We start from the raw sequence: 20,597 nt of genomic DNA on the forward strand, positions 1-20,597 counted from the left end.
TAGAATAGGCACTGAATAGTTTTTATCAAGCTGTTTGTTAAAAAGATAAACCTCTGCATAAACATCAGTTCTTATCATTATATGCAGTGCAGTGGTTAACAGTGCAGAATCTTCAGTCAGACTGTTGTTATTGTTAGGTGCTGTCAAGTTAATTTCAACTCAAAGTTACTCCATGTGACAGAGTAGAACTGCTCAAAGGGTTTTCTCAGCTATAATTTTTATGGGAGCAGATAGCCGGATCTTTCTCTCACGGAGCCGCTGGGTAGGTGGATTCGAACCACCAACCTTTCAGTTAGCAAAAAAGCACTTAACTGTTGCACCACGAAGGCTCCTTTCAGTCAGACTTGCCCATTCGTTGTTCATTGCCGTGGAGTCGGTTCCAAATCAGGACAACCCTGCCAGAGTTTAAATCCCAATAACACTTTAACTGTGACTCAGTTTCTTTAGCTCTGAAGTGGGGATAATAAGAGTCCCTATCACAGGAGTTTGGAGAGAAGTAAATTAACAGTGCTTGGCTTAGAACAGTGCCTGACTCATAATAAGTTTCAGCATATTAAAGCTTAGCTATTACTTCTTTTGCAAATTTTGAAGTATTTTTATCTGCAACTTCTTGTTGAATTATCCAAGCCTCCCTATGAAGTTGGAGTGATTGTCCTCAACTTACAGATGAAACTGCAGCTCAGAGTGGCTCAGTGGTTTGCCCAAGATCTTACAATTAGTAAATGGCAGAGCCAAGACTTCAACACTGGCATTTGCCCTACAAACCCTGTGCACATTGCTTTCTACTACCTTCTCCATCAACCTGCCGTCCTGGAGACATCCAGCTCCTTCAGCACATTTGTCTTACATTCTTCCCTTTGCAGATCCCTAGCTGAGCATACACAAGACGATGTGGACAAGACAGTAAGTTCCTGGAGGAGCTTGGAGACTTACAACTATAACAAATACCACCCCATTGAGGAGGTGAGCTTGGGGGAGTGTCACAGTCTACTTTAAGGTGGGGAGGATGGTTCGTGGTTAATGTTCATAGACTAGAGAGGCTCAAAATGTAAGGTCGAGATTGGCCTGTCTACTGAGTTTGAGAGATTCCCAAATATGCCTACAAATTCCCACCACCACGAAGCTACAAAACCTGGTGATAGGAAATAAAAAAGCAAAGTAAGAGTAACAAAGAAAAAAGAGGAAAAGGACGCACCAACGAGCCAGTTTTGCTGGTATGACCATAACCAGAATTAATCTTTACCCTTGTTTATCAAGTTCCTAGAAAGTTTAAGCAGGGTAGAGTCGGTGTGTATATGGGTGTGGGATGAGGGATGGAGAAGCCTTTAGAATGAGTCACATTTAGCTGAAAATGAAGCATTCTTGTAGGATGCAAGGGACACAGGCAGCAATTATTAAGAGGGGAAAATTTTTCAAAGGAATATTTGTGTTGCTATGGTTTGATGACTTTTAAAAATGGATACTGTGAAAAACTGGCTCATATACACTTTATGTATGTATGTGTGTGTGTATATATATATATCTTGATACTCCTATGCAAATATTTTTCAGGTATACATTTCTAAAAATAAAATTGCTGGGTTAAAGGACATGCGCATTTAAATTTTGTATTACAAATGGACAAGTTTTCCTCCAAACAGGCTTTACCAATTTATACTCTCAGCATTAGGGAATATATTGATATTTTTCTAGAGTTTTTTCAAAAAGTGTAAGAAAAAAATTAAATTTTCTTCTGCAAAAATCACCCCAAAGTACTAAAGATTCCATGATATTGAACAAGGTCCAGTATGGCCTGCAGGGAGCTTAGGTTCTTGTATCAGAGATGGGTTCATGCCTGGCACGGCCACTTCCATGCTGTGTGAACTTGCCCAAGACATTTAACCTCTTTGATCCTCAGTTTTCTCATCTGTGAACTAGGGATAGTAGTACCTATGTTACAGCACTGTTGTACGATACTGATTAAGTAATTAAAAAAAAAATAGCTGCCACCGCTGCTCCCTGATATTTGCAGCTTTCCCAAGACTTAAGGCACTTACATTTGACCCAGTTCCATCACAGAAGCATACATGATACCCATGTGACGAGTTATTATTCTTGTGAGTTGACAGAACTGAATTGAAAGTACCCACACTATACATTATCATTGTTACGATAATGAACTTTATATATGGATACCCCCTGCTCAGATGAATGTCAACCAAAATGCTAAAATTTTGAAATAGTAAACTAGTATTCCCTATTAATTTTTATTATTTACCATAACTATAGTCATTCAGAGACTCCAACTATAATTATTAAATGTGGGGGATATCCTATGACATGCTGATGATTCTGTCTTAATATTTCTTACTGCTGTGAATTCTTTTATTTCATTTGCCCTAACAGAACTCGAAGGCACTGACTTACAGGCTACAGGGTAAGACCCTTCATTTCTAGCCATGGTGTAAGACTTGTAATTAAATCAGCATCTATTCAGGTCTACTCAGCTGAGTTATAATGATAAATTTGGGCTTCATTTAGAAATTTCTGTTGGCATGTTCTATGGAGGACATACCCAGCTTTTCTCTAATCTTGAAACCATGGCCATTATTAGCAAAGCATATTGTTGGGATCCATAAAAACTATAGAAGATCCTGCAAAATGAGCCTGAACTGAAATTTCTGGCATGAATTAGGTGCCTCATGGAAGCTAAATCTGGTGGCCATTTTGAAGGGCGTGCTGTTGTACAATGTTTCAGAAGTGTTTTCAGGGGATTATTGAAATTGTTCATTCAGTTCAATAGGGTACCCTAAGACTTGGTGGCAGAGTAGACCTTTAAAGGAAAAGGGAAACTTTGGTGAAGGGTAAGATAGTACACAATACTGGGGAAGCCAGCACAATTTGTACAAGGCAAGGTCATGGATGGTTCATAGATACATCCAAACTCCCTGAGGGACTGAATTACTGGGCTGAGGGCTGTGGGGACCATGGTCTCAGGGAACATCTAGCCCAATTGGCATAACGTAGTTTATAAAGAAAATGTTCTACATTCTAGTTCGGTGAGTAGCGTCTGGGGTCTTAAAAGCCTGTGAGCGGCCACCAAAGATACTCCACTGTTCTCACCCCTTCGGGAGCAAGGGAGAATGAAGAAAGCTAAAGTCACAAGGGAAAGATTAGTCCAACGGATGAATGGACCACAACTACCGTGGCCTCCACTAGTCTGGACAGGGCTGGAGAAAAATGTAGAACAAAATTTTAACTTACAGAAAAAAGACCAGACTTACTGGCTGACAGAGACTAGAGAAAAATATAGAACAAAATTCTAACTCACATGAAAAAGACCAGACTTACTAGTCTGACAGAGACTGGAGAAACCCCAAGGGTATGGCCCCTGGATACCCTTTTAGCTCAGTAATGAAGTCACTCCTGAGGTTCACCCATTAGTCAAAGATTAGACAGGCTCATAAAACAAAATGAGACTAAAAGGGCACACCAGCCCAGGGGTAAGGGCTAGAAAACAGGAGGGGCCAGAAAAGCTGGTAATAGGGAACCCAAGGTAGAGAAGGGAGAGTGTAGACATGTCATGGGGTTTTTAACCAATGTTATAAAACAATATGTGTACTGTTTAATGAGAAGCTGGTTTGTTCCGTAAACCTTCATCTAAAGTACAATAAAAAAAAGAAAATGGAGAGGGTAATAATCCATTAGTTTAGTTTTCTATTTTGTTTACCACACAGATGTTGTAATCCAGAGCAGAGTACAGAGTTCACTATTTTAGTGAAAGAAGCAGTTATCTTAATCTGAGAGCAACAAATGATCTTATCGATACCCACAGTCCTCCCTGGCTGTTTCAGATCTATCAGTGGATGAGCCAGATAAGTGAGAAGTACAAGGATCTGGTGACACAGCATTTCCTAGGAATGACCTATGAGACCCGACCCATGAATTATTTGAAGGTGAGTGAAAGATTACCTGACTGGGTGGATCTTTCCCTCTCAATCCAAAGATTTTTTTTTTTTTTTTTTTTTACTACTTGGGGGCTTGTATTAACTTCCTAGGGCTGCCATGATAAAATACCTAAACTGGATGGCTTAAAACATCAGAAATATATTGTCTCACAGTTCTGGAGGCTGGAAGTCCAAATTCAGTATGTCAATAGGGCCACGCTCATTGTGAAGGCTCTGCAGGAAGAGCCTTTCTTGTCTTTTCCAGTTTTTGGTAGGCCCGTGGGCTCCTTTGCTTACAGATGCAATCTTTACTTCCATCCTAACTTGGCATTCTTCCCTGTCTATATCTCTGTGTATCTTCTCCTCTTGTATAAGGATACCACTCATGTTGGATTAGGACCCATCTCCTCCAGTATGACCTCTTGTTATCTTACTGATAACATCTTCAAAGACCCTATTTCCAAACAAGGTCATATTCATGGGTGCTGAGAGTTAGGACTTTAACGTATCTTTTTTGGGGACAAAATTCAACACATAACAGAGGTCTAGTAAAAAATGTGGAAATGATTAAGAGAGGTAATACAGAAAGGCCTTTTTCCACCCCAAATTTTAGAATTTAAAATATCTAGATGCTTAAGCCTTAATCATCTGGGTAGAATCAAGTTCAGGTGTAGAGAATTTAAGATGGATGGGTGGGACCATGGGGCTAGAACTTAAAAACAGTAAGGCCAGGGAGTGGAGAGCTCATTTCTTTTTCACGCTGTGCCTCCTTTGTTCCCACCAAGACCGAGGAACTTAGAATGGTGGACTTTGGCTGCACAGGAATGTAGGAATTCTAGTTGGTTTTCCACCTGTGCTCTGTGAAGACCTGTGTTCTCCTTCAGCGATGGGAGAAAGGGGGTGAATAAGTGGAAAATCCCCATTTATGCTTAAACCAGAGCCTGTTCACTGTTCATCTACATTTCGAGTTTTTTATAAAGTGTTATTCGTTTTTATAACAGGGTTTTTCCATAAAAAATATTTGAAAACCACAGATCATATAACTCCTTCATTCTATGGTTGATGTACAAAGGCCTAGAGAAGTGAAGCAACTTATGTGAGGTCACACAGCCAGCTAGTAGCAAAGCCAGGGTATTAACTAGATCTCCAGGCTTCCCTACTCCTTTTGCATGTGACATGTTGAAAGGTGTTTGGGGCCAAATATCCACTTTTCTGCAGGGTCAGGACTTATGGTCTCCTAGTTCTGAACAGGTGATTTTCAATCCTGGCTATACATTTAAATAATTTGAGGAACTGCCAAGAAATACTGACACCTGGGCCCTCCCGCAGAGGTCCTGACCTAATTGGCCTGGGATGGGGATCAAGGAACAACATGTTTTGAAGTTCTCTAGATGGTCCTAATATGTAGACAAGTTTGACAACCACTGCACCAGGGCTTCAAACTGGTTCTTGCAGTTTCAGCTACCTGCTGAGAACTTGCATTTCCACCCCAAATATACTGAATCAGAATCTACATTTTAACAAGAGCCCCAGCATAAGAATCACCTGGAGATCTTGTTAAAATGGGTTCAAACCAGAATGAACTTGTTCAAAACCCTGGTTTTTACAAGCCTTCCTACTGGTGATTTTTTTTTCTTTAATTTTATTTTGTTTTAGATGAAACTTTACAGCACAAATTAGCTTCTCATTTAAAAATTTGTACACAAATTGTTTTATGATATTGGTTGTAATCCCCGCAATATGTCAGTACTCTGCTTTCCTTTTACACTCTGAGTTCCCCACATCAATTCGTCCAGGCTTCCTGTTCCTTCCTGCCTTCTCACCTTTGCTTTTGGGCTGGTGTTGCCCATTCGATCTCATATACTTGATGGAACTAAGAAGCGTGCTCCTCACAAGTATTATTGTTTGTTTTATAGGCCTATGTAACCTTTGGCTGAAAAGTGGGCTTTGGGAATGGTTTCAGTTCTGGGTTAGCAGGATTCCTCCAGTCTCTGTCAGACCAGTAAGTCTGGTCATTTTTCGTGAATTTCATTTTTTTTCTATGTTTTTCTCCTGCTTTGTCTGGAACTTTCTATCCTTTGAACTGATATTTCCCTTGTGTCTGTGGTTTTCTTCATTCTCCTTTGCTCCGAACATGATAGGTCCAGTAGATGTATCTTAGATGGTCTCCTACAAGCTTTTAAGACATCAAAGGCTGCTCACCAATGTAGGATGTAGAACATTTTCTTCATAAGCTATGTTATGCCAATTGACCTATATGTCCCCCAAATCCACAGTCCCCGGCCCTAAGCCCCAGTAAGTTGGTACCTCAAGGTGTTTAGATGTGTCTAAGAAGCTTCTATGGCTTTGCCTTGGTCAGGTTGTGCTGACTTTGCCTAAATTATGTGTTGTCTTTCCTTCCAGATTCAACATTTATCTATTATCTAATTAGTGATTTCTTCTCCCCACCCCTATCCTCCCTCGTAACCATCAAAGATTGTTTTTTTCTGCGTGTAAATCTTTTCTAGAGTTTTTATAATAGTGGCCTCATATAATTGTTGTTGTTAGGTGCCATTGAGTTGATTCTGACTCATAGCGGACTCTATGCACAACAGAATGAAACACTGGCCGATCCTGTGCCATACTTACAACTGTTGTTATGTTTGAGCCCATAGTTGCAGGCACTGGGTCATTCCATCTCATTGGGGGTCTTCCTCTTTTTCACTGACCCTCTACTTTACCAAGCATGATGTCCTTCTCCAGGGACTGATCCCTTCTGACGACATGCCCAAAGTATATGAGACATAGTCTTGCCATTCTTGCTTCCAAGGAGTGTTCTGGTTGTACTTCTTCCAAGACAGATTGGTTTGTTCTTTTTGCAGTCCATGGTATAGTCAATATTCTTTGCCAACACCACAATTCAAAGGCGTCAATTCCAAGACAGATTGGTTTGTTCTTTTGGCAGTCCATGGTATAGTCAATATTCCTTGCCAACACCACAATTCAAAGGCATCAATTCTTCTTAGGTCTTCCTTATTCACTGTCTGGTTTTCGCATGCATATGGCGCGATTGAAAACACCATGGCTTGGGTCAGACACACCTTATTTTTCAAGATGACATCCTTGCTTTCCAAGTCCATGAGAGCCAAAGTATGACCTTAAGCATATGCCACTTGAATTTAGAGATCATCTGAAGAATAGATTTGACACACTGAACACTAATGACCTAAGACCAGACAAGTTGTGCAATGGCATCATACATGAAGAATGCAAGAGATCATTAAAAAGACAGGAAAGAAAGAAAAGAGACTCTAAAACTTGCTCTTGAACGTCGACTAGCAAAAGGAAAAAACCATGAAGTAAAAGATCTGAACAGAAGACTTCAAAGGGCGCCTTGAGAAGACAAAGTATTATGATGACATGTGCAAAGACCTGGAGGTAGAAGACCAAAAGGGAAGAAGATGCTCAGCATTTCTCAAAGAACTGAAGAAAAAATCCAAGGCTCAAGTTGTGATACTGAAGGATTCTATGGGGAAAATATTAAACAATGCAGGAAGCATCAAAAGAAGATGGAAGGAATACACAAAGACTCATACAATATCTGTCCTATTGTAATTGACTTATTTCACTCAGCATAATGCCCTCCAGATTCATGTATGTTGTGAGATATTTTGCAGATTCATCATTGTTCTTTATCATTGTGTACTATTACATTGTGTGTATGTACCATAATTTCATTATCCATTCATCTGTTAATGGGCACTTAGATTGTGTTTCTATCATTTTGCTGTTATGAATAGTGCAGCAACAAACATAGGTGCATATATGTCTATTCATGTGACAGATCTTATTTCTCTAGGAATATTCCCAGGAATGCTGATCATATGGTATTTCTATTTCTAGCTTTTAAAAGAGGTGCCATGTTGTTTTTCATAGTAGTTGTATCATTTTACACTCCCACTAGTAGTGCGTTAAGAGTTTCCATCTCACCGCAACCTCTCCAACATTTGTCTTCTTTTTTTTTGATTGGTGCCAGTAATGTTGGAGTGAGATGGTATCTCATTGTAGTATTGATTTGCGTTTTTCTAATGGCTAATATCGCAAGCATTTCCTCATGCATTCTGTTGGCTGCCTGAATATCTTCTTTGGTGAAGTGTCTGTCCATATCCTTTGCCCATTTTTAAATTGGATTATTTGTCTATTTGTTATTGAGGTATTGAAGTATTCTATAGATTTTAAAGATTAGACCCTGTTCTGATATGCCATAGCCAATTTTTTTTTCCCAGTCTGTAGGTTCTGTTTTTACTCTTTTGGTAAAGACTTCTTTTTTAAATTGTGCTTTAAGTGAAAGTTTACAAATTAAGTCAGTCTCTCACACAAAAATTTATATACACTTTGCTATGTATTCCTAGTTGTTCCCCCCCTAGTGAGACAGCACACTCCTTCTCTCCACCCTGTATTCCCTGTGTCCATTCAGTCAGCTTCTGTCCCCATCTGATTTCTCATCTCCCCTCTAGACAGGGGCTGCCTACATAGTCTCATATATCTTCTTGAGCCAAGAAGCTCACCCCTCACTAGTATCATTTTCTATCTTATAGTCCAGTCCAATTCTTGTCTGAAGAGTTGGCTTTGGAATTGTTCCAGTCTTGGGCTAACAGAAGGTCTGGGGACCATGACCTCTGGAGTCCTTCTAGTCTCAGTCAGACCATTATGTCTGGTCTTTTTACGAGAATTTGATGCCTGCATCCTCTCCTGCTCTATCAGGGATTCTCTGTCGTATTTCCTGTCATGGCAGTCATCAGTTGTAGCTAGGCACCATCTAGTTCTTCTGGTCTCAGGTTGATGTAGTCTCTGATTTATGTGACCCTTTCTGTCTCTTGGGCTCATAATTACCTTGTGTCTTTGGAGTTCTTCGCTCTCCTTTGCTGCAGGTCCCCAGACCTCCACCCCTGCTACTCTGGCCTTCAAAGAATTCCGTTTATTCAGGAAACTGCTTTTGGTTTAGTCCAGTTGTGTTGACCTCTCCTGTATTGTGTGTTGTCTTTCCCTTCTTGGTGGAGTCTTTTGATAAGCATTAAGTGTTTAATTTTTAGGAGCTCCCAGTTATCTAGTTTATCTTTTGGTGTTTGTGCATTGTTTTTCCATTTATGTAGGTCTTTTTCGGTTTCTTGTAGTTTTCTTTGTATAGGCATTTTATGTACCTGGTAGATTTATTCCTAAGTATTTTTTTTTTTTTTTTAGGAGCTGTTTATTATAAATGCTATTGTTTTCCTTTCCTAAGTTCTCTTTGTTGGTGTATAGGAATCCAGCTGATTTTTGTATGTCTATCTTGTACCCTGCTATTCTTCTGAATCTTCCTATTAGTTTCAGTAGTTTTCTTGTGGAATCTTTCAGGTACCCTATGCATAGTATCATATCGTCTGCGAATAGTGACAGTTTTACCTCTTACTTTACAGTTTGGATGCTTTTTATTTCTTTTTCTTGCCCTATTGCTCTAGCTAGGACTTCCAGCACAATGTTAAATAGGAGTGGTGATAAAGGACATCCTTGTCTTGTTTCTGTTTTCAGGGGGAATGCTTTCAGCCTTTCTCTTTCAAGAATGATGTTGGTTGTTGGTTTTGTATAGATGCCCTTTATTGCGTTGAGGAATTTCCTTCTATTTTATTGAGGGTTTTTATCAGGAATGGGTGTTGGACTTTATCAAATGCCTTTTCTGCATCGATTGAGATGATCATGTGATTCTTTTCTTTGTTCGATTTTCGTGGTGGAATATGTTGATTGATTATCTATCGTTGAACCGTTCTTTCATACCTGATATAAATTCCGCTGGGTCCTGGTGTATTCATACATACGTATGTGTGTGTGTGTGTGTGCTGCTGAATTCTATAGGCCAGAATTCTGTTGAGAATTTTGCATCTATATTCATGAGAGATATTGGTCTGTAATCAGGTAATTTTGGTGTACCCTTAAGTTTTAGAATTACAAAGCATTTCTAACATGTTCCCTGGGTGATGCTGAACCGCTAGTGCAAAGTTTTCTTACAGAACCAAGGCCAAAGTGGTTTGGCATTAAGAATAAAATCACTTAATTAAATGCCCTCTCGCTACTTATTGTAGACATGTCAATTTACAAAGCACATCCCCAAACTTCCCAGAGTTATCTACAATTACAAACAGATCTATTGTCTCTAAAATACTATTTAACCAGGAATGGATTGATTGATTGATATATTAAACATAAGGCACCTACCTACTGCATTTTTGATAAGGCATCAAACTCTGAGCTGATTCAGCCAAAGACATCTGAACATCCTATGTCTGGGGCATGTTATAGAGAATAAACTCAGTATACAATAAAGAGGCAATAAACACAAACATAAAATTGATATATAACATAATCATAAAAGGAGCAATATAAGAGAAGATGGGTTAGGAATTGTGTTGGCAGCTTTGAAAATGAATAAGGCTGAAAGGAGAAGGTTCCCTGGATATGATGGAGCCACCCCTGTATTTGTCACAATTTGTAAGTTTTACAGATAGAAGGAGAAAGCCTTCATCAAGCCAGTTCTCAATGGCTTTTCAGTGAATAGCACTGGACCAAGTCATATACAAATCCAAAACTGATATGACGGTAACAAACATGGGACTGATCATAGTCTCTTTCCACCAAAGAGACTCCATAATTGCCAGATTTATTGCAAATCCTTAGCAGGAGTTTGAATCAAAATGAACTGGTTCAAGCCCCTGGTTGGCTGATAGTGGAGGAGTTTCTAAGGGGTAAGGGAATTTAAAAGTGTTGTTGTTGTTGTTAGGTGCTGTCGAGTCAGTTCTGACTCATAGCGACACTATGCACAACAGAACGAAACACTGCCTAGTCCTGAGCCATCCTTACAATCGTTGTTATGCTCGAGCTCATTGTTGCAGCCATTGTGTCAATCCACCTCGTTGAGGGTCTTCCCCTTTTCCACTGACCCTCTACTCTGCCAAGCATGATGTCTTTCTCCAGGGACTGATCCCTCCTGACAACATGTCCAAAGTATGTAAGATGCAGTCTCACCATCCTTGCCTCTAAGGAGCGTTCCAAGACAGATTTGTTCATTCTTTTGGCAGTCTGTGGTATATTCAATATTCTTTGCCAACACCACAATTCAAAGGCGTCAATTCTTCTTTGGTCTTCCTTATTCATTGTCCAGCTTTCACATGCATATGATGTGATTGGAAATACCATGGCTTGGGTCAGGCGCACCTTAGTCTTCAGGGTGACATCTTTGCTCTTCAGCACTTTAAAGAGGTCCTTTGCAGCAGATTTACCCAATGCAATGCGTCTTTTGATTTCTTGACTGCTGCTTCTATGGCTGTTGATTGTGGATCCAAGTAAAATGAAATTCTTGACAACTTCAACCTTTTCTCCGTTTATCATGATGTTGCTTATTGGTCCAGTTGTGAGGATTTTTGTTTTCTTTATGCTGAGGTGCAATCCATACTGAAGGCTGTGGTCTTTGATCTTCATTAGTAAGTGCTTCAAGTCCTCTTCACTTTCAGCAAGCAAGGTTGTGTCGTCTGCATAATGCAAGTTGTTAATGAGTCTTCCTCCAATGCTGATGCCCTGTTTTTCTTCATATAGTCCAGCTTCTCGGGTTATTTGCTCAGCATACAGATTGATAGGTATGGTGAAAGAATACAACCGTGACACGCACCTTTCTTGACTTTAAACCGATCAGCATCCCCTTGTTCTGTCTGAACAACTGCCTCTTGATCTATGTAAGGTTTCCTCAGGAGTACAATTAAGTGTTCTGGAATTCCCATTCTTCCCAATGTTATCCATAATTTGTTATGATCCACACAGTCGAATGCCTTTGCATAGTCAATAAAACACAGGTAAACATCCTTCTGGTATTCTCTGCTTTCAGGCAGGATCCATCTGACATCAGCAATGATATCCCTGGTTCCACATCCTCTTCTGAAACCGGCCTGAATTTCTGGCAGTTCCCTTTCGATTTACTGCTGCAGCTGTTTTTGAATGATCTTCACCAAAATTTTGCTTGTGTGTGATATTAATGATATTGTTTTATATTTTCCACATTCGGTTGGATCACCTTTCTTGAGGCTAGGCACAAATATAGATCTTTTCCAGTCAGTTGGCCAGGAAGCTGTCTTCCATATTTCTTGGCATAGACGAGTGAGCACCTCCCGCACTGCACCTGTTTGTTGAAACATCTCAGTTGATATTCCATCAATTCCTGGAGTCTTGTTTTTCACCAGTGCCTTCAGAGTAGCTTGGACTTCTTCCTTCACTACCATTAGTTCCTGATCATATGCCACCTCTTGAAATGGTTGAACATCAACTAATTCTTTTTGGTGTAATGACTCTGTGTATTCCTTCCATCTTCTTTTGATGCTTCCTGTGTCGTTTAATATTTTCCCCATAGAATCCTTCACTATTGCAACTCCGGGCTTCAATTTTTTCTTCAATTCTTTCAGCTTGAGAAATGCCGAGGGTGTTCTTCCCTTTTGGTTTTCCATCTCCAGCTCTTTGCACATATCATTATAAGTGTCTGTCAGTTTGTAGTACTGTGGGTATTCGGGTACCAGTAGGGTCACCCATGGAGGACAGGTTTCAGCTGAGCTTCCAGACTAAGACAGATTAGGAAGAAGGACCCGGCAGTCTACTTCTGAAAAGTATTAACCAGTGAAAACCTTATGAATAGCAGCAGAACATGTTAAAAGTGTTGCAGGAGATAAATGCATTTGCATCCTTTCATGGTTACGAAAGGTTCAAATAATGATTGAGGTTCCTTTTTAACTAGCTTTGAATCTCAAGCCTTACCTCTCATGTACTTTGCCTCTCTGAGTGAACCCAAGGATAAAGCTTCTATAAGGTTGTTATAGACTCAGCCGCTTAGCTTCTGGTTTAGGGGTGTATGACTTTATTTATGATTAGCATAATTTAAGGTGTAGGAAAAACCAGGCTTTGGGCAGGTCACATGGGTAGCCAGTACATGTCCAAGAACAACCAATGAGGCAACTATGGTAGGAAAGCAGGCGTACCAGAAGAAAGGATCATATTGTGGGCGTCTCAGTCAACAACCATGCCTCTTACTTGCCAACACAGGCAGAAAAGAGGATTTCTAAGGGAAAAAAATTTCCTGGGTGACGCATAGCACCGAGCACTGTGTTACTAACTGAGGGGTTGGCCACTTGGACCTGCCCAGAGGTGCCTCAAAACAAAGGCCTCATGATCTGCTTCCAAAAGTTTGCAGCCCTGAAAACCATATGGAGCACAGTTCTACCCTGTAATACATGGGGTAGCCATGAATCAGAATCAACTGCATGGCAGCTGGTACTGGCAGGAGAATGAAAAACTTTTTAACTTTGCACTGGGCTCTGTGGTTTATGATAATAAGTGATTGTTTGATAATGGAGCACTGATAACCCTTCCAGATCAGCCAACCGTCAAATAATCCCAAGAAGATCATTTGGATGGACTGTGGAATTCATGCCAGGGAGTGGATTGCCCCAGCTTTTTGCCAATGGTTTGTAAAAGAAGTAAGTGTCTTTCACCTTCTCATAATGGTAACTGCCACCTAAATTCCTGCCACTTCTTGATAAAAAGTGTGCTTCTTTCATGATTAGGAATTCAACTCTTTACTGAGCTACCCCCTCCCCTCATATGAAAGGGAATTAATGCCAAGGCACAATAATTAGTCTCTATTCACCTGGAGTAACAGAGGAAGAATGAGAGCCAGGAATAGGAAGAGGATTTGGAATGTGTGGCTAATTGCCTCCATGAACAACTGCTTCCTTGCCATGAGAACAGAAGAGCTAGATAGTGCCAGCTACCATTACTAAACAGTTTGATCAAAGACCCATAGAAGAATCCTGATCAAAAGGGGGAAAATGCAGAATAGAATTTTAAATTCTCATGGATTCTAGACTTTATAGAGCCATGGAGGGTGAGCAAACACCTGAAACTATTGCCTTGATATAATCTTTAAACCTAAACCAAAAATATTTCCTGAAGTCATCTTAAAACCAACAATAGTTTAGTTTAACTATTAAAAAAAGGCCTGCCTTGAGCATTATGCTCTTTTAAGAACTATTTATATCGGACGAAATTGACAACGGAAACCCTGGTGGTGTAGTGGTTAAGAGCTACAGCCGCTAACCAAAAGGTTGTCAGTTTGAATTCCCCAGGTGCTCCTTGGAAATCCTATGGGCTAGTTCTACTCTGCCTATAGGGTCGCTATGTGTCGGAATTGACTCGACAGCAGTGGTTTTTTTTTTTTTTTTTTTTTTTGTAAATTGACAACAGCAACTCAAAAGATTAGATGGGAATCTTAAGAGGCAGTGAATTTTCTTTTTTTTTTAAATGAGGGATGAAAAACTCGGAAAAGGAAGGTAAGGAATGGTAGCACAACTCAAGAAGTGTAGTCAATATTGCTAAATTGTTCATGAAGAAACTGTTGAATTGGTGTGTTTTGCTGTGTATATTCTCAAAAACAATAGCAAAATAAATAAAATTTAGAAAAAGAAAAAAAGGAATTACTGAGTACCTTCACTGAAAACTAAGCTAGGTGTTATGATCTCTTTCTAGTGCAGCAAAAGTAATTTTTATTGGATATTAAACATATTTAGATGTAGAAGAAAATACATCTTGGGAGTCGGAGATGAGTCTGATTTCCAGCTCTGCCTTTTTCTAAAAGTCTTAGACAAATTTTCTAACACTAGGAGGCTTAGGTTTTCATCTATAAAAGAAGTATGAACTGACTACTACTTGGGTCCATTGTGAGAATTAAGAGATTTAGCATATGAAAAGACCTAGCACAGTGGATTTTTGCATATTACCTATACCCTTGCTTTGTAGGGAAATAAGAAACCTTGAAAATAACAAAAGATTTTCAGTCTCTTCACAAACTCAAACATAAAGAAATCCATAAAGAGTAGTTTTCAACGTGTGATTCCAATACCAGCAGTTTCAATCAACATCAACTGGGAACTTGGTAGAAATACAAATTTTGAGGGCTTTGGTTATTGCCAATCTTGTGAATTAGAACATGGTGTGGGGAAGGTGAGGCAGAAATATGTGTTTTAACAAGTCCTTCAGGGGATGTTAATATGTGCTAAAATTTGAGAACCACTACCATAAAGAAGACAAATGGTATGAGCTTCTCCATGTCTCTTTCCAGAGATACAAGCAATTTGAATCCTGTGTATTCCATCTGGTGAGGCCCATATGTTTAGTTGCTGTTTGTGTTATTGAAAAAGGTATTTCCAAAGGATAGGTGGTTGGTCTTGCAAAATTCTATCATGTGATCTCTGGCGTCCTTTCTATCATCAGTCAAAACAAGGCCAGTGGCTGACTGTACAACAGACCATTAATTGCTCATATGCAAGCTCAAGTTGAAGCTGAAGAAAATTAAAACAAGTTCACGAAAGCCAAAGCACAGCCTCGAGTAGATCCTGACTGACTTTAGATGCCATTTCAAGAATAGAGTTGATGCACTGAATACTAATGACTGAAGACCAGACAAGTTGTGGGAGGACATCAAGGACATCATACATGAAGAAAGAGGTCATTAAAGACACAAAAGAAATGGTTGTCTCAACAGTCTCTGAAATTTGTTTTTGAACATCGAGTAGCTAAAGCAAATGAAAGAAATGATGAAGTAAAAGAGCTGAACAGAAGATTTCAAAGGGCAACTTGAGAAGACAAAGTAAAGTATTACAATGAAATGTGCAAGGACCCGAAGTTAGAAAACCAGAAGCATAGAGCAAGATTGGCATTTCTCAAGCTGAAAGAACTGAAGAAAAAATTCAAGCCTCGAGGTGCAATTTTGAAAGATTCTATGGGCAAAATACTGAACAACTCAAGAAGCATCAAAAGAAGATGGAAAGAATATACAGAATCACTGTACCAAAAAGAAATGGTCAATATTCAGCTGTTTCAGGGAGTAGCATATGATCAAAAATGGATGAATATGAAGGAAGAAGTCCAAGTTGCAATGAAGACATTGGTGAAAAACAAGGCTCCAGGAATTGATGGAATACCAGTTGAGATGTTTCAACAAACAGATGCAACATTGGAAGCGCTCACTCATCTATGCCAAAAAATTTGGAAGATGGCTACCTGGTCAACTGATTGGAAGAGACCCATATTTATGCCTATCCCAATGAAAGGTGATCTAACAGAATGCGGAAATTATCGAACAATATCATTAATATCACACGCAGGTAAAATTTTGCTGAAGATCATTCAAAAGCAGTTGCAGCAGTACATTGACAGGGGACTGCCAGAAATTCAAATCAGATTCAGAAGAGGACATGGAACAAGGGATATCATCGCTGATGTCAGATGGATCCTGGCTGAAAGCAGAGAATACCAGAAAGATGTTTACCTGTGTTTTATTGACTATCCATAAGGCATTTGACTGTGAGGATCATAGAAAATTATGAATAGCATTGCGAAGCCTGAGAACTCCAGAACACTTGATTATGCTCGTGCAGAATCTGTACATAGACCAAGAGGCAGTCGCCCAAACAGAGCAAGGGGATACTGCACGGTTTAAAGTCAGGAAAGGTATGCATCAGGGTTGCATCTTTTCACCAGATTTATTCAATCTGTATGCTGAGCAAATAATCCTAGAAGGTGGACTATATGAAGAAGAATGCAGTATCAGGTTTGGGGGAAGAATAATTAACCACCTATGATATGCAGATGACATAACCTTGCTTGCTGAAAGTGAAGAGGACTTGAAGTTAGTGCTTTGAACTGGTTTGTTCCACTTTGAATTGGTTTGTTCCACTTCAAACCCCTGCTGAGAATTTGCATTTCTGCCCCAGATATACTGAATCAGAATCTACAGCTTAACAAGATCCCCAGGTGATTCTTATTATAATAAATTTCAAGAACCACTCTTCTACTAGTGGTTCTTAAAATTGATTCCCAACTAGCAGCATTAGCATTGCCTGGGAACTTGATAAAAAAAAAAAATTCTCAGTAGGGGTTTGAACTTGAAGCAATTACTGAGGAAGATCAAAGACTACAGCCTTCAGTATGAATTACACCTCAACATAAAGAAAACAAAAATCCTTACAACTGGACCAACAGGCAACATCATGATAAATGGAGAAAAGATTGAAGTTGTCAAGGACTTTATTTTACTTGAGTCCACAATCAACACCCATGGAAGCAGCAGTTGAGAATTCAAACGACGTATTGTATTGGGCAAATCTACTGCAAAAAAAACCTCTTTAAAGTGTTTAAAAGCAAAAATGTCACTTTGAGGACTAAGGTGTGCCTGATGGAAACCATGATATTTTCTTTTGCCTTACATGCATTTGAAAGCTAGACAATGAATAAGGAGGACTGAAAAAAAAATGATGCCTTTGAATTATGGTGTTGCTGAAGAATATTGAATATACCATGGACTACCAGAAGAATGAACAAATCTGCCTTGAGGATGTACAGCCAGGATGCTCCTTAGAAGCGAGAATGATGAGACAATGTCTCATGTACTTTGGACATGTTATCAGGAGGGTCCAGTCCCTGAAGATGAACATCATGCTTGGTAAAGCAGAGGGTCATCAAAAAACAGGAAGATTACAGCCTAAAAAACTCCATGGGGCAGTTCTACTCTGTCATGTAGGGTCACTATGAGTGGGAATTGACTCTACAGCACATAACAACAACAACCATGAAGAACAGGACAACTGAAGTGGAGTTAGGGTTTGGAAATGGGATATACAATTCCCTTCTTGTAATTAAATTTAAATTGTTAGAAAATTGAGAAAAGACCTCCTAAAACCATTCCACATGCTTATCTCTTAAATTTCCAGATTCTACAAAACTACACGGACAACTCAAGGATAAGAACACTCCTTAGTCACCTGGACTTCTATATTCTTCCAGTTCTTAACGTAGACGGTTATATCTACACTTGGACCACTGTGAGTATGCTGAGTTTTATAGTGGGATGACTTCATGAGCTAAATGCTTGTGCCCATGTAATGAAAGACATCCCATTTGGGATCAAGTATCCCCTTTTTAGTTGACAATCTAAGTAAAGCTTAAGATTGAGGAGGGCACGATGAGTTGTAATTGACTTGGAAGGCAACTGGTAAGGCCTCTTTAGGAATCCCTGCGTGGTGCTAACGATTAGTGCACTAAGCTGCTAACCAAAAGGTTGGGGGTTTGAGTCTACACAGAGGCATCTCAGAAGAAAGGTCTGGCGATCCACTTCTGAAAAACCAGCCACTGAAAACCCTATGGATCACAGTTCTGCTCTGACACATATGGGTCTTCATGAGTCAAAATCAACTCCATGGTAACTGGGTTTTTAAGGTCTCTTTAGAGTTGAAGTTCAGCACAGTTTTTATTTTGTTTTGTTTTTTACATATTACCAGTTCTCCAACCAGACTTGACTTTTTTCCTCCTATATCTCCTTAAATGTGTGAATTGCCTGCCACCCTATCAGTAGTATATTAATGTAAATTGATGTATCAATCTGTATCCACCTAAAATCAGTTCTAGAAGCATGAGGAGAAATAAATGATACATAAATCCAAAACTAGCCTTCAGTTTTTAATGTGATGATTCACATGGGGGAGAACATCTCATAAAGTCTTTTCATTTAGTGGATGACTTTCTCCTAAACAATATTTCTAAAGCATATCATTTCACAAATAAAAGTCTCTGTTTCTTGTTTTTGTTGTTGAGTGCTATCGAGTTGGTTCTGACTCATAGTGACCCTATGGACAACAGAACGAAACACTGCCTGGTCCTGTGCCATCCTTATGATCATTGTTATGCTAGAGCCCATTTTTGCAGTCACTGTGTCAGTCTATCTCATTGAGGATCTTTCTCTTTTTTGTTGACCCTCAATTTTACCAAGCATGATGTCCTTACCCAGGGACTGGTCCTCCCTGATAACACATCCAAAGTATGTGAGACGAAGTTTTGCCATTCTTGCTTCTAAGGAGTATTCTGGTTGTACTTCTTCCAGGACAGATTTGTTTGTTCTTTTGGAAGTATGTGATATAGTGAACATTTTTTTCCAACACCGTAATTCAAAGGCATCAATTTTTTTTTTTTTTTAGGTCTTCCTTATTCATTGCCCAGCTTTCACATGTGTATGAGACAATTGAAAGCACCATGGCTGTTTCTTAGAAAGTCTTAATTCCTCCCCATTCCCTGCCATTCCCAAAAAGCACTTGTTGAGATCCCTTTCTGTGGAACAGCGTTGCTGGCCTGTTGTTTGAATCCAGTTCCTCCCTCCTCTGTGCTTGTCAGGTGAACCTTATCTTTACCCTCATCTCCACTCTTCAGTCTTCTGCTTCCAGAAATGTGCAAAGACCATCTCTGATACACCTGGAACAGCCTTTTTCCATCTGCCAAGCTATTTCCCTTTCATCCTGTATCACTTGGGCCTAAAAAATGACTCTCCAAAGCCTTCCCTGATTAGGCAGAACATGACCACAGGCACAGGTAATCTGTCTGTGAAGAAAAGGCTGACCTACTCCCTCCAATTTGATCGTACACATGTAGGTACACTTTTGGCTGTACAGATATTCCTGTTATTAGGGGTTGCTAGCCCATCTGCAAGACTAAGATTTACATGAACAAGCTTAATAATGTTAAGGCACGTTCTTCCAGACAGACAATTCTAGGAAACATTTTTCCCGCTCGAGGACCACCTATCGTCACTTGCACTGTGATTTATGGTACCTTAGAATGACAACATCTGTATTTTCCTCTGTTACAGAACCGCCTTTGGAGGAAATCCCGGTCATCCCATAATAATGGCACATGCTTTGGGACAGATCTCAATCGAAATTTCAATGTATCTTGGTGTAGTAAGTACATGTTTAGTAGATGATTGATGAACAAAAAACAAAGCAGAGAAGCAAGAAAAGAGGTGAATTACTAGAGATATTTATTTATTGTGATTTAGGTGAAAGTTTACAGAGCGAATTAGTTTCTCTTCAAATGGTTAATACACAAATTTTGTTTTGTGATATTGGTTGCCAACCCCTCAATGTGTCAACACACTCCCCTTCTCCATCCCAGATTCCCTTTTCTATTCATCCAGTTTTCCTGTCCCTTCCTGCCTTCTCGTCTTGGCTTTTGGGCTAGTGTGCCTAGAGATGTAACTTTTTAAAAAATAAACACCTACCTTTACACAGCTTTCTAGACTTCCTGACCAGTTTTGTTTCCTCTACAGGGATGGTAGTATCTATGACATAAAAACCCAACACTCCTGTGCAGGGTTCTCCTTAGTTAGGATGGATACACAAGGGCAGAGTAGACTTAGACCAGTGTGAATATACTCGAAATCCATCATTTTGTTTCAAATAAAATCAGAAGTAGCCTTGCAAATTATTTTGCAGGAGGAGGGCGGTCAGTAAACAAGACATTTTCCTCTCCATTAAAGTTTTTCTTGTTTCTCAATCTCAGTATACCCAATGAATTGGAAGCAAATAAAAAGCAAGAATGGTTAAGGACAGCCTAGTTAAAAAACAGGCAGCAAGGGTTAAAATCAGGTTTGGCAACCGTGTGGCTTTAGGAAAATTCCTTCATCTCTCTGTTCAGTTTCCTCTTATTTAGAATGTGTGCCATATTAATACCAGCTTATGGATGGGTTGTTGTGGGAATTAAATGAGACAACACATAGGAAGTCCTAGCATGTAAGAGGTG

General features: G+C 39.6%; 1 protein-coding gene across 1 annotated transcript in view; it reads left to right on the forward strand.

Annotated features, from left to right (window-relative positions):
* The first annotated feature begins 666 nt into the window (after window positions 1-666).
* The window catches only part of CPO (carboxypeptidase O), a 31,723-nt gene continuing 11,792 nt past the window's right edge, over window positions 667-20,597 (forward strand). The window contains exons 1-5 of the mRNA XM_049888837.1: window positions 667-963; window positions 3,834-3,935; window positions 13,346-13,450; window positions 17,741-17,851; window positions 19,666-19,756. Coding sequence (XP_049744794.1) covers window positions 667-963; window positions 3,834-3,935; window positions 13,346-13,450; window positions 17,741-17,851; window positions 19,666-19,756 — 706 coding nt within the window. The remainder of the gene's footprint in view (window positions 964-3,833; window positions 3,936-13,345; window positions 13,451-17,740; window positions 17,852-19,665; window positions 19,757-20,597) is intronic.

The sequence above is a fragment of the Elephas maximus genome, chromosome 6, assembly GCF_024166365.1.
Source record: "Elephas maximus indicus isolate mEleMax1 chromosome 6, mEleMax1 primary haplotype, whole genome shotgun sequence".
Taxonomy (NCBI): Eukaryota; Metazoa; Chordata; class Mammalia; order Proboscidea; family Elephantidae; genus Elephas; species Elephas maximus.